Source organism: Callorhinchus milii, unplaced genomic scaffold (genome assembly GCF_018977255.1).
Source record: "Callorhinchus milii isolate IMCB2004 unplaced genomic scaffold, IMCB_Cmil_1.0 Scaffold21, whole genome shotgun sequence".
In the NCBI taxonomy this organism is placed as follows: domain Eukaryota; kingdom Metazoa; phylum Chordata; class Chondrichthyes; order Chimaeriformes; family Callorhinchidae; genus Callorhinchus; species Callorhinchus milii.
Window position 1 is genome coordinate 4,637,539 of NW_024704762.1, and position 15,080 is coordinate 4,652,618.

Genomic DNA, 15,080 nt, shown 5'->3' on the forward strand with positions numbered 1-15,080 from the left:
GTCATGTAATAAACTGACATATCGAGCACTACAGGAACCATTCTAGCAAGGCCATCCTCTTTGGTTATTTTCCCTGTCTTTGCGTGTGGAGGTAGCAGCACTTAGAATCATAGAAGTAAACAGCACAGAAGGAAGCCATTTGGCTCATCTTGTGCCAGCTCTTTGAAAAGAGCTATGCAAATCAATCCCACCCCCCCACTCTCTCCCCATAGCCCTGCAAACTTGTTCTCCCCAAATAATTATCTAGTTCTCTCTTAAAAGCTGTTATCGAATTGGCTTCCACCACCCTTTTAGGCAATGCATTCCAGATCCAAACAACTCGCTGTGTCAAAAAATTTCTCCTCACTTCTCCTGTTTCTTTTAACAACTATTTTATATCGGTGTCCTCGGGTTACTGACCCACCTGCCAGTGGAAATAGTTTCTCCTTATTCACCCTATCGAATCCCCTCAGAATTTTGAAAAATTCTATCAGGTCTTCTCTAAACCTTCTCTGCTCCAAGGAGCATAACCCTCGCTTCTCTACCCTCTCCTCATAACTGAAGTCCCTCATTCCTGGTACCAACCTGGTAAATCTCCTTTGCACCCTCTCCAATGCATTGATGTCCTTCCTAAAGTGTGGGGCCCAGAACTGAACACAGTCTCTAGCTGAGGCCTAACCAGTATTTTATAAACGTTCATCATAACTTCCTGACTTTTGTATTCTATATCCCTATTTATAAAGCCTGGTAATCCGTATGCTTTTTTAACAGCTTTATCTACTTGTCCTGCCACCTTCAAAGATTTACTTATATGAACCCCAGGACTTTCTGCTCCTTCATCCCCTTTAGGATCGTACATTCAGCTTATATCGCCTCTCTTCATTCTTCCTTCCAAAATGCATCACTTTGCATTTCTCCACATTAAACTTCATCTGCCATGTGTCTGCCCAGTTTACCATTGTGTCTATGTCCGTTTGCAGTCTGCTACTATCCCCCTCACTGTTTACTACTTTTCCGAGCTTAGTATCATCTGCAACCTTGGAAATTGTACTCCCTATACCCAAGTCCAACTCCCTATACCCAACAGCAGTGATGCCAGTACTGATCCCTGGGGGAACACCACTGCACACTTCCCTCCAGTCAGAAAAGCAACCGTTCACCACTACTCTCTGCTTTCTGCCTCCCAGACAGTTCTGTATCCATGCTGTCACTGCACCTTTAATACTGTGGGTTTCTATTTTGTTTACAGGTCTCAAAACAAATCTCCTGATATCTGATTATAGCATCAAAACAACTTGATGATATAATCAGCAATCAGGGGAGCAACGTGGGAGGAATCAAAGATCTTATTGGATGCATTTTTTAAAATAAACGCGTAAGTCAATAAGGCAGGACACTTCAACAAAATAAAAATTCAAAGGAGAGTTATATTATATAACTATATGATGCAAATATAATTGAACAGGGAAGAAATTGCATTTCTGCATCGGTTGCTTGAATGGTGTCCTCTCACCCTAGTTATATGAAGGAAGCATATGAAGTATATTGAACTGACAAAAGAAAACTGGACATTTTAAATTGATGCTATGACTGTTACATTAGGGCTGTTACAAAAACTTACCAATGGAGGAGATAAACTTACCGCTAGGAGGTGCTTTAGGACGTGGGGGAACGTTCTTCTTGGGAGGCAGTGCTGGAGTGTCCCTTTTACTTTGGAAAGGATCATCGGGGAATCCTGACCCTCCAAAGGGTCCAGAGCCAGAAGCAGCAAAAGGATCAGAATTTGAAGGCTGCAGATACATTGTGGAGAACACAGTCAATTCTACTATCCCTTCCCATTCAGCCTGTTCACATTTTACCCTTGGATCATTGAGTCCTGTTTCTGGAAGACGATGAAGACAAGAATAGTGTTGCTGAATGCAGCGTGGCGAAGGTGCTGATAAGGAGGAACAGAGACCCTGAGAATTATCTTGCTGAAGGATAAAAATGGGTGCCACATTCACCCACAAAGTACATACAGTCACACCATATTATAGTATATCCTGTGAAACGCTTTGAGATATCTCAAAGACATGATAAGGCACTATATCAAATGCAAGGATTATCATTTTATCATCATCAAGGGAGGGTAAAAAGGCCCGAGAGTGGGGCAATAATCTACAGGCCAACCTGGGGCTTAAACCTAAAAGTGGAGACGCATGGCAATAGTCTAAAGCAGCACTTTTCAATGACTCAGCTGCAGTCTACAGATAGAATATGAAGACTACATACACTCTGCCGTTGAAGACAGGTGCCTTCTAAGAACATCAGAAAGTTACGTGAAGCAGTTTTAAACAATACTCTAAAGGAGTACAGTCTTCAAAAAGACTTTGATAATTTTTTTCTGATAGGGAAAGAAGAAGCACCAATCATTTTGTCACAATGGTATCATATGCTGGTGACAGGATAATATGTGTGGCTGAGAAAGTGTGAGTGGCCTTGATCTGTTCCTAAATTCCTTTGTGTTGATACAATTCAGGGCTATGTTCCTTCATCTCTGATTGTCCTTACACTACTGCTTCCAGTATGGCACTTGCCCCAGTGGCAGGAATGCAAAGGTTTTCATATCTCTGACCTGGATGGATATATATTATAATATACTCAATCTATGACTGTTTGTGAGACACTGCCATGTTTCGCCCACAAATATACAGTTAATTAACTTTACAGTATATTCTGTGAATCGCTTAGAGACGTTACTCCACATGCCTCTCTTTACGTAGCATGTAAGTTGGAACATGGTTGTTAGTCGATTAGTAAATCGCTTTTCCGGGAATAATTCCTTAAAAAATATATATTAAATTGGTCACTCAATCCATGACTGTTTGTGGGGCACTGCTGTGCTCAATTGGCATTTCGCCCACAAAATACGCAGTCAATTCACCTTGCAGTATATTCTATGAAGTGCTTTGCGATGTTTCAAAGTTGTGATAATAATAATGATAAGCCTTGCATTTGATATAGCGCTTTTCACGTCTTCTCGACGTCTCAAAGCGCTTCACAGAATAGACTGTAAAGTGAATTGACCGTATATTTGTGGGTGAAACGCGGCAGCCAATTGCGCACAGCAGTGTCCCACAAACAGTTGTGGATTGAAAATAACCAATTTATTATTGCTTTGTTTTGGAGGGATTATTATTAGGCGTGTGGAGTAAGGAAACTTGCCCAAGGTGATAAGGCACTATACCAAATGAATAAATTATTATAATTATATTCTAACAAGAAAGATGATGAATTCAGACTCAAATATTCAACTCGGGGCAAGATAATCTTTAGCAAAGTTGTAAACCACAATATGTTACTCTGACATGATTAGACACCCACATCTGAAGTGCTTTTCCTGTGATCTTTCTAATGGAAATATACTAAAGTGTTTTTCTAGATATTTTGAAAAGAAAAACAGGATGGAAAACGTATACGACTGGTAACACAGAATAGAAGCTTTTTTTTATTAAAAAAAATGAGCTTACAGTCTACTGCCAGCAATACATCATAAACACGCTGCCAAAGTGAATCATTGGCTGAAAGAACAAATTGCTTTTAAAGCGAAGGCTTTAAAAGCCGAGCAAGAATGTTTCCGAATGAAACCACATTGGGCAGTGTAGGCTGTGTGAAGTTGAAGAGCTTACCATAATTAGGAAGCTTCTTCAAGAAAAGGTCAAGAAAAAAAAACCTCAAGGCTGGTGACCCAAGACCACTATACAGTTGTACCCCAATCTGCCAGGATTAACGACAGCTCTCACAGCTTTTGTTTTGGTCAGTCGGGTGACTGACATATGCAGAAACCCATCACCGTACTTAAAAGTATCCAAACCAAGCTGAGATTTCCATGCATCGCACTACGCATAGAAATCCTCGAGATAAGGTTGTTGGAATGGAATGCTTAATCTTTCCCTGCAGGGATGCATCCCGCTGACCTAATTCCAGAAAGTATTGGGCACAGATTGGCAAGAGCTAAGGCTTGGGGAACCCAGAGTGGGCGTTGGCTTAACTGATGGAGTCTAACCAGCTAAAACCGTTTAGCTTGCCATTGATATCGCAGAATGGCAAGCTTTCGGCAGAAGTGACGGAAACCTTAAACCATTCAAAATAATCATGCAATGACACTTTTAAGGATTCTCTCACTCATTATCTCCTGTATCACAACGAAGTGGGACATCACAGATAAAAACACAACTGAGGTTTCTCTGTACTGAACTAAACAAAAATGGTGATTCGAATGATGATTTGTTGTTGAATGCGTGATCTGAAATACCATTCTTGCCTAGCATGACCCCTATTTACCACATAGATGTTTTGGGAGGGACCCAATGTCGGATTTTTGAGAAAAAGAATAATAACGGCAATTTTGAAAGCCAAGGGTACTTTGCGGGGAGTGGGGGGAGAGAGATACGGGGGGAGGGAGGGAGATTGACTTTGGCTAAACAAGAGCACGAGAAACAGCAGCAAGGTAGACAGGTGCTGTGTGGGAACCAGGTAGCAGGCAGCAGGTAGTGGTTTCATGCAGGAAATAAGGTGGGAGATAGTCAAAGATGTGAAGTCTAGTGAGTGGGAGAGGAGGGTGAGAAAGCAGAAGCAGCCGATCAGGTTTTGTTGATTTTGAACATCAAGAAGTCCGTGACCTCCTCATGTTTGTAGTCAGAAGTGAGGATGGAAGGAGCTTGGCCAGAAGTTAGTGGTGGAGGCAAAGAGAAGCCTGGGGTTATCTTTGCTTTCAGGAAAATCCTGTGTAAGTGGAGGATTTGGACTTTGGTTTGAGAGGGAATGTCAGGAAGTGTTGATGTGGTCCAACCAGATCCAGGCAGATATGAACCACATGCCCTCTGACGCACGGGCTCTGGACTTTAGAGGCTGTTATTCCAGGAGGATTTGCTGGGATTTGGCAAGGATGGGGATTAAAAAGATTGACATGATCTAAGAAAATGGCAAAACAGGCTTCATGGCGCTGAATAGTTTCCTCCTGTTCCTGCATCAAGTACATAACAAATATCAAATTTGTGTGTTCAGAGCTGCCAGGCAGAGACTCTTTTTGAAAACTGGTGGTTTGTAGATGGGTAACTTTGTGTTGTATTTAGTCCCTGCACACACTGCTTTTTTAGAATGTGAAACTCCCCCAAGTTTTCGTTTTGTGGTTGGTTTTTTTCAACCTTTATGCATTTAAAAAAAAGCGTGGTTTTGTATAAACGAGCTTAAATGAAGAGCTCGGAGAAGCTTCTTTCACATTGGACAATATCGGTAGTTTTCCTTTCTTAAATTTACTGATTTGAGTTTAGTCTTTTCTTCTGAATATGCCGTTTTTCTTTCAACTAAACCAAAAATCGATTGTGACCTTCAATTTATAACCTTAAACTTCAGTGAAGTGGGGGATATCAGCACTGGGGGCTTGCAACACCCACAGACCAATGTTTGCATTGAGCAGTCACATGTTTGGTAAACCAGTAGCAGAGTTAAGTAATAATCTGCCTGAGGGTGCTGGGAGTTACCACAGTGAAAAGCCCCCCCTCCCCATACGTGAAGTGATATGGTTTTAAATGGCAGGGCACAGGCTCGAGGGGCTGCTCCTGCGCCTATTTCGTATGTTCTTATAAAGTCTGTGAAAACAACATAAAATACTATTTGGCATAAAGAGCACAATCTTACATGGAGTCTCAACTCAAAACAGCAAGAGGCTTCTCACCAACTGTCTGATCCGCAGAAGGATTATAAACTTTTAAGACAGACTTATTTTTTTTTAGCATCTATAATGCTGAAATCTCTCAAAGTACTTCACTGTAATTACTGTCATGTTGTAGTGACTATTGATGTACATTGCACAAGTCCCACAAATAGTCTTTACAGAGGGAGCAGGAAATAGTTTTAACTCGTGGGTAATAAGTTTAAGAACACATTTGCAACAGGAAGAAACACGGGGAATTAAAAGATATTAGCCTGAACACACAAAAAGTGTTGAGCAAAGCTTCGTTGAGTAGCTGGAAGAAGTTTGCATGAATTTCATTGTGATACATGTGCAAGTAGCATAATGGTGCATTTTAAGGAAATAGGCATTGTGTTTCGAAAAGGGATAATAAGAGACTTGGAATACCATTTCTAAGATTCCTCTAATCCGGCAATCTTTGGCCTCTACCAAAAAGTTTAAGAGAAATTCTCAGAATCATTACACCTAAGACAACCAATTGATCATGCTTGTAAGAACAGACAGAGGTTTGAACCTATTTCTAAAGCTTCCGTTTATATAGCACATTTTAGATAGGGTGTAAATCTCAAATTACTTTACAGAGACCAGGGTGATCACTGACTAGGGAGGGAAGGAGACAGAGAAACTGAGGGTGTTTACCAAAGCCACAATCAAAGAGATTGGTTTTAGAAGGTTTAAAGACGGGGAGTAAAAGTAGACAACAAAGGGAATTTGGACGAGTTCCCTAAAGCTGGGCTATTTCATGATTGATCTGTGAATTGATAACTAGTTGGCAACATAGCACCAAGATTTTCTCATCCAGGACTACTGCATTCTTTCTTGTAATTAACCGCGGATTTTACCACAGTAATCCCTTTGTTAATCCTTGAGGGAAGCCCCCAGCACTCAGACACAGACACTGTTGACCACAGACACTGTTGCCCACCAATGCTAATAAATAAAAGAGACAAAGGGCAGAATAGAACAATCCCATAAACTGACACCTGTATATTTATATTGCAAAAAATCAAATCTAAATGAACAATATATGGGCATGATGTAAAACAAAGAGTATAATCTCAAGTGTCAGCAACTTTTGCTTATGTGAACTTTGCCTACAGAAACTGTCTCTACGCTTGTGATCTCTGTTCATCTCACCATGATAAAAATGTAAGTTCTTTCTTGGCTTTTGATGCGATCAACCACACAGCTAGAATAATGCAACAATGTAAGTCTAGTAGTCATCAGTTAGTCTCTCTCTCTGCCTGCCTATTATATATTCACCTATAATACAGTCACTACACTTTACAGTGTATCCTGTGAAACGCTTCGAGAGAATCTCCCAACATGAAATGTGCTTTGTAAATGTAAATCTGTACTTATTGTAGTTTGTACATTCAAATCAAAGTTATATACAGGGTGACCCAAAAAATCATGATATCATTACAATGTCTTAAAAGAACTTATTATATTTTTGTTTGTTTTTAGATCTTAGAGTAGATATCACGATTTATTTGGTCATCCTGTATATAAAAAACTAACTGGGAGACATCTCCTGTTATCTATCAAGTTCAATGCAGCAAATTCTGTGATTCCCATCCAACGAGTGGCTTTCTAATATATAACAACCACACCTAGATACACAGAGCATCAGCCATCGCTTTCTTCAAAGTGGCTTCAATCAGAAAACCTCCACTGGCAGCCCACAGTTTGAGGAAAGTGTGTGCTTTCTTCAGCTGTGATGTGAGCAATATGAGCAGAACATGTTGTACATTAAACTAGAGAAAGCACAGTGTGAATGGAACTGATATATTAGAGTAGGAGAGATGTGTTAAAACCACTCGGAAATCCTGCTCTGCTCAAACTGCTTGCCACCTTTTGTGATGCGATATTTGCATCTAAATGTATCAGCGGTGGGAACCTGACTTGTCCAACAATCACATAAAAACTATTAATACCAGGACTGATATCTAACTTTCAAGTTATCAGCAACTTAAAAAAAATGTTATTCGTAAAATTCCACCTCACCTTTTGAGTGGGCAATGTGTGAANTTTTTTTTTACCCATAAATGATTCAATCTGTACTCCCCAGAAACTTATTTTAAGAAGTCATCTTTTAGAAACACACAATACTTCAGTAAGGATTGTGCTTACAAATTTGAAGTCTGAAAGGTTCGACAATACGATACACATCTTTATCGCGCCTTTCACATCGGGAGGATGTCACAGAGCCCTTCACAGTGCTGCCCGTGGGTGGGGGCTGAGTGGGATAAGGGAGTGGAAAGATGACCGAAAGCGTAGTTAAAGAGGTATGCTTTGAGATGCTTCTTAAAAGAGGGGAGGAAGGGAGTGAGTCAGAGGGACTTCAGGATGGAGTTCCAGAGACTGGGGACAGAATGGGTCCCCACACCCAAAGGTGGAGGACACGAAGCAGGTTTGTTAAGCAAAGAGAGTGGCCGGGACAATCTAGTTTGAGGAGGCTGCAGAGGTAGGGTGGGGCGAGACTGTAAGGGGAATTGAATGTGCTGCGCAAGTTGATAAGTAAAACGCTCGATCCTTTTTTCGAAAAGAAAATGACAATTTTACTGTAAGTAGGAAAGAGAGTTTACCAAAGAGGGTTTGCGGCTGTGCATCAGAGTAATGGAAAACCACGGTAGTCATTCTCAATTGTTAACTGGAAACCTTGCAATAGAGCTGATGCAAAGGCTTAGAATAATCAATCATCTCCATAAGGTAGGCTTAATTTAATAATAATAAGAATCCTTGCATTTGATATAGCACTCTATCATGTCTTCGAGACGTCTCAAAGTGTTTCACAGAATATACTCTAAGGTAAATTGACTGTATATTTTGTGGGCGAAACGCAGCAGCCAATTGAACACAGCAGTGTTCCACAAAACAGTCGTGGATTAAGTGGCATAATTATTTTATTACAGGATTCCATGGCAAAGTAACAAGTAACTGAAGTGTAAATTCCGTTACTGTGTTGAGTTTTGTTTTTTGAAAAAAGACTAAAATGTGTTAAAACAAATACTCTGACCTGATACTGAGATCATTAATATTTTGTCAAGCTGTGAATTTTGTATTTGATTAGTGGATATGCAGTTAACCAAATTCAAGTAAAAGGGAAAGTGCTGATATTTACAGCTTAAATTTACAACCTTATACAAATCACTTGTTCCGTCCTTCGCTGATCTCAGCCAAGGTGTTTGCTGGTCAAATTATCCTTGGGCTTTGCGATAGGGGAAAGAGAGAGGGTGGGAGGGAGGGGCGCAGGAGAAAAATGTTCAGGTTACATAAAACAACAACAAAATTACATTTGTATAGCGCCTTTCAGGTTGAGAGGATGTCCCAAGGCACTGGACAGTCAGTGTTTCGGACCCGAGCTGGGGGTCGGGATTGGGGAGGGTGAAGGCAGGGGGGAAGAAGGGTGATCGAAAGCACGGTCGAAGAGGAGGGTCTTGAGACAGGTCTTGAAGGTGGCGAGGGAGGGGGCAAGGCGCAGGTACTGCGGGATGGAGTTCCACAGGGTTGGGGGCAGAATGGCAGAAGGCCCACCCTCCAATAATGGGGCGAACGAGGCGGGGGACGTGAAGCAGGCCAGAGCATGCTGAGCGGAGGGAGCGGGCAGGATGGTAGGGGGTTAGGAAGTCGCAGAGGAAGGGGGGAGCAAGGCCACGGAGAGCTTTGAAGGTGTGGACCAGGATTTTGAACTGTACCCTCTGCGTGATGGAAAGCCAGTGAAGTCGGGAGAGGATGGGGGGTGATGGGGTCACAGAGCCTGGTGCAGGAAAGGACACGGGCTGCAGAGTTCTGGATTATCTGCAGCCTATGGAGAGAGGAGTTGGAGAGGCCGACAAGCAAGTAGTCTGCATAGTCAAGCCTGGATGTTATGAATGCATGTATGAGGGTTTCGGCAGCCTGCGGAGTGAGCCAGTGGTGGAACCGGGTGATGTTGCGGAGGTAAGGAAGGCAGGTGGGTCAGGGCACGGATGTGGGATAGAAAGGATAGTTGAGTGTCAAGCAAGACATCAAGGTTCCGGACTGGCTTAATAAGGTGGAGTGTGCATCCATTGATGGTGATGCTGTCAGCACCTGAGGTGTGGAGGCGCTGTCCAGAGCCAATCAGTAGAGCCTCAGTCTTGTTGACGTTCAACTGAAGAAAGTTAGTTCTCATCCAGGACTTGATGTCTCAGGACAGCAGTCGAGAGTGTCAAGGGTGGAGACAGAGAGGTACAGTTGGGTGTCATCCGCATACAGAAGTTGGGGAGGGAGCATACAGATATTGAAGAGAAGGGGGACCAAGGAAAGAGTCCTAAGGAACGCTGCATGAGACGGTGCGGGGGCCAGGGCCTGCTGTAAAATTACATAGAACGTTACAGCATGGAAATGGGCCATTCGATCTCAAAATCTAGTTTATGTCGGTGCTTGTACTCCACATGAGCCTTCACTCTTCAGCGCTTTGGGACGTCCTCCCGTCGTGAAAAAGCACAATACAAATGGAATTGTGAAGCGTTTTGAGACGTTTCAATGATACAGCAATGCAGAGATTATTAGTAGTAGTAGTCGTAGTAGGGTGCCTTCATTAGTGAGTTTGAGATCATGAACATAGAGCTTAAAACCTTCTGACCAAAGGCGAGCGTGATTGCAACTGAGCCAAAGTCAACCAATCAACAATAATTGCTGAGATTCAACAGTCTATCTCGGTCTCTCCCCACAACAAGCCAAATACATGATGGTGTCTAATCTCAGCTGCCACCTGATGGGAGACATTGAGAGTATGCGGAGGGGGAAAAAGACAAGAGATCAAGGGTCTAAATCAAAGCTCAAAGAGCAACATGGCCCAAGCAGAGGCCCGGGGCTGTCTGATCGAGGAGTGGCAAGGCCTGGCTAAAGGAAATACATGTTTTTAAAAAAACTCAAACAAACATAATTACCTTTGACATTTGCGTAAAATCTGCAAAGCTTCCACTCCCAAAGGCACTGCTTCCAAAGGGGTCTAACGTCCCAAAAGGATCTGTAGCATTAAGAAAAAGAAAGTCACACATTCCACCAATCACACGCTATACACGAGTCACAAACTCTGTCCCCTGGGTATGGACGAGTTCTACCCGACTCTCTTACTCGGGAGTCTGTGCTGACTGTATTAATTCTACTGGGTTGAGTACTTTCTCGCAGAGAAGTCACATACAGTTTCAGTCTATTCCAAGGCTATTGTAATTACAGAGACTGAATCGGTCAATGGTTTTCTTCTGGATTTTTAATTGACCGAGTCCACAGATAATTACAAAGACGGTAGATTTTACAGAGCATTTTGATATAGATGCGTGAACGAAGAATAACTGTTACAGATACAGGTGAAGGTACTTCAGCGCTTAGTTAACTGCTACACTTTGGGCAATCCGGAGCCTCATATACTTATTTGTACATTATTCTGTTATCACCATGTAACCAAATTCAGCCTTTTTAATGTTATTTCAAAGTTCGACATAAAAAATGGTCACTTGGGTGAGTTATCTGTTCAAATTTCTCAATGGGGCGGGCGGGTAAACAAGATGGTGACTGAGAGAGGGAAGAGAAAATTGCAAATACGAGACGGGGGGTGGGGTGGGGAAGCAAAGTTTAACCATTCGTGGGCTACAACTGCATACATTTTAATTTTCTCTGACTAGCATTCCAAGCACCCATCCGAAAATAAGTTCTCAGATCTCCTGGCCACAGGCACACAATGAGAGGCTAATAGCGGTGAAATCTCTTCTCAGTCACGTATATAATTATTAGTGGGAAGACAATTTGCTTTTCCTGTAATCTTTCTCAGCCTTTTGCAATCTTTTACTGCCCGTTTTTCCCCTCTCTCCTCTAAGACTCCTCTCGCCTGCAATTGGGACACATCCATCCACTGAGTGTAAGCAGCAGAGCTTGCTCCAGCCTTGCCCTCATACACATATACTTACCAGCAATAATTATATTTTCTCTATAATTACACATCCACCTGACATGAAAGGCACTGTACACAAATATAATTTCGCCCACAAATATATGGTCAATTCACTTTACAGCATATTCTGTGAAGCGCTTCGAGACGTCGAGAAGACGTGAAAAGTGTTATATCAAATGCAATGATTATTATTATATTACCATTGTAATTTGTTGTGTTAGTTTTACCCCTTGCTAGTCCAGGTAATTTTAGCGTCACAACTGTTGTCCCGATTCAGATTAGGTAACACAGTATAGACCCAGTTTGAACCTATGAGGCGCATAGGTCGGCCCTCATAGAAACAAGAGGAGGCCATTCAGCCCCTCGAGCCTGTTCTGCCATTCTATAAGACCATGGCTGAACTGACTGTATATTTTGTGGGAGAAACGCGGCAGCCAATTGCGCAAAGCAGTGTCCTATAAAGCAGTCGTGGTTTGAGTGATCAATTTTTATTATGTATAGATTTTTTAGGGAATTATTACCCTCGGAAAAGTGTTCCGCCAATCGACTAAACAATCGGGTTTCTACTTACTGCTAGGTGAGCAGAGGCATGTGGTGTTAGGAAACTTGCCTAACGTTTCGCCCTGCCGAGAATCGAACCCAGGTCTCTTCGCTGGCGAGCCGAGCGCTCTAACCACTGAGCTAACCTGACCTAACCACTTAATACCCTGACCTAACAAGCATCTCACCGTTTGTCCCTCACTGGACATTGCTTTTACCCATTAGATCATCGGAGGAGGAAACCAAGCTACTTGACCGTGAACATAAGAGTTTCAATTATTTTTAAAGAATAGCAGAGTGGTTGCTGCAATTTTCGAAGGGTTAAATCTGTTTTGTTAGCCAAAGCCTGTAGTTAAGACATCGAACAAACGGGCTCCAGGATGGCACAGACCTATTATTAGGCCAGTGTTTCTCGCTATTTCTTTACTGTACAATTAATTTCACAGCGGTTCAGAAGTCTATAAATGAACACCACAGGTAATAGGAGTTCACTAAAATAATTAAACTTAAAAATACAGTACCACATCTTCCTGTTATTGTCATTTCTTGCTTATCATTACTTTCAGTTTCTCATTCAAAGAATCAACACTTAGAGTAAACTAAACAGCAGCAGTACATTTTGTTGTACAGTTTAGACCCACTCCTCTCAGAACGAACCATTTTGCAACTGAATTAATATAAAAATCACGTTGGTCTTTAATCTAGCAACCATGCTGAGGTGTTGCGGTGGTTCGGATCAGATAAGTCCCTCAGTGAACGGAAGATGAAGACGTCAGCCCTGAGAAAGAATAGTGAAATGGAACACACAATACCACCAGAGTAGTAACTAAGTTAAATCAAAATTAACACTTAACGAAAAGCACGGTTACTTATTGCTAGAAACGGTAGTGGCTAGGTTTGTGAAAAATAACTGAAACACATTGATTGAATAAGTGTCACTACTCCAGCATATTTTTCGTATGTTTTAAAGGGTCAACATCAACCCTATCAATAACACTAGCGCGTAATCTCATTATCCTTGGCTGTGCATTCTGATTTAGCAGCTCACCAATATTTTCCTCAGTATTCTTCTCTCCAGCAAAGCAATTCAAGAATAAGCGAGAGGTACAATCGTAGAGGTAAATTGGTTAAAAATTAATCCAGACAATATTTTCTTTTTACACAAGGGTTGTGAGAATGTAGAACGCACTGTGCTTAAGATTAACCACGAATTAGAAAGTAACAGTATAAATGGGTATAGAAAAAAAACGCATGGAAATTGTATAAAACGTTGCACTGAAAATGGCAAAGGAATCCGCCTCCGGTTCAAATTATACTTAGCAATATAGCAAGATGCAAGCGTTATTTCAATACTTAGTGAGTTAATTCAGGTTGTGAACAATTCATCCTGAAAATACTATTTTGATTTGAAAAATCTGAAGCCTGTAGAAAATGTCAAGGTGATTCAGAAAGATACGAAAAGTTTAAACCACATGTCAGTGTCACTCTAAAACTAGGGATCCTAGGAAAGAACCAATACAGGGTAAATAGTAAGAGATTACTTTCACTGGTCACGGAGTCAGTAACAAGCGGACAAGAAATTTAAGGTAATCACAACAGGAATAAAAGAGGAAGTTAGAAACAATTTCTTCTAAACTAGTAATGTAGCTGTTTGGGGAGACGAGAGTGAAGGCTTGATACAGCAGCATTACCCTGCAATATACGCAGAAACTACAGAGAACTTGCTTTTCAGATGCCTCCACCACCGGGGAAAAACAAGCCGATCATAGCACCAAACGTTGCAGCAACCCATTAATACTGCATCAGCAAATATAGGCTGCCACAGAATGCAGGTGGTGGCTTTGAAGTTGATTCTGAGAATTTTGTGAATTCAGAGATTCAAATGGCTTTAATGTTTACAAAGTTGTTGTTTCTTGAAAGAGACAAACCCCAAAATGAAAAGAAAGCAGGCTTCCAGGGCCCGCCCGCTTGGGTGTTGGATCTCTCACTGTCTCGGCAGTGAGGTGGGGAGGTGTTGGGTTGATGGGCAAGCTTAGAGCCTGCATTGTGTAACTTCTCCCCACCTTTCGAATAAGTTGCGCAAAACAAGAAAAGCAGTGGTGAGCTCCAGGGAGCAAAGTGGTGGGAGCTGAGCAAAAAGGAAGGTTCCACTATGAACCGCTGCTGTAAACACACAGTCACTGGAGCGGTAAAATGCACGTGGTGAAAACGTTTCGAGACAATGGGTTCCGGTAGAGTTAGCCAAGGACTCTGAAGCACTCTCTCCAGTTCCATATACTTCTCCAAATTTTACTCTAAGTCAGCACTACAACTTATAAATCGAGAGGAACAAAAAGGTCCATCAAGATATCAAAATATCCAAAATGATTGCAATCCTGTATTCCCACAGTAAATTCCACGAATGTGCTCTTTGAATAAACAGAACCTTAAACAGAACAATGTGGGAATCCACTGCAACCACTGTTACAAAATATTTGTGTAGGATCTTACAATTCGTAAGTTATGATGTCCAGCACAACACTACCACATACTGTTCCCACTGAGGATCCTTTGTAAATACAAGAGCAGTTTTTAATCATCTATAACAATGGTTTTCCTGGCCTCGCTCCAAACTAGCCTCTGCACTGCTGCACGCCCCATCTCTGCCTAACTCTTTGCTCTCTTACACACACAAAAATATGTTTTTTCATTATTAAACAAATCTAGCCTTCTTTACAACAAAATAGCTCAGTGAATCTATTCTCAATCCCTGACTTAGTTTTTTTTACTAGAAAGAGTTTGCATCCTTATTACATTTAAAACACTTCAAAGCAATTACTGTCAAATATAGTGACTTTTTGTAGACATATACAGCAGCCATTTTGCATACAGAAATGGTCCCACACAGAATAAGATGAATGACTAATTGAT

General features: G+C 41.6%; 1 protein-coding gene across 8 annotated transcripts in view; it reads right to left on the bottom strand.

Moving 5' to 3' along the window:
* The window catches only part of eps15l1a (epidermal growth factor receptor pathway substrate 15-like 1a), a 128,208-nt gene that overhangs the window by 45,192 nt on the left and 67,936 nt on the right, over window positions 1-15,080 (bottom strand). For 7 of the 8 annotated variants that reach the window (XM_042342647.1, XM_007901057.2, XM_007901056.2 and 4 more), the window contains exons 21-22: window positions 10,630-10,709; window positions 1,622-1,769 (exon numbers count right to left, since the gene is read on the bottom strand). In XM_042342647.1, the coding sequence (XP_042198581.1) occupies window positions 1,622-1,769; window positions 10,630-10,709 (228 nt within the window). The remainder of the gene's footprint in view (window positions 1-1,621; window positions 1,770-10,629; window positions 10,710-15,080) is intronic. The other variant, XM_007901062.2, reaches the window with a different exon arrangement.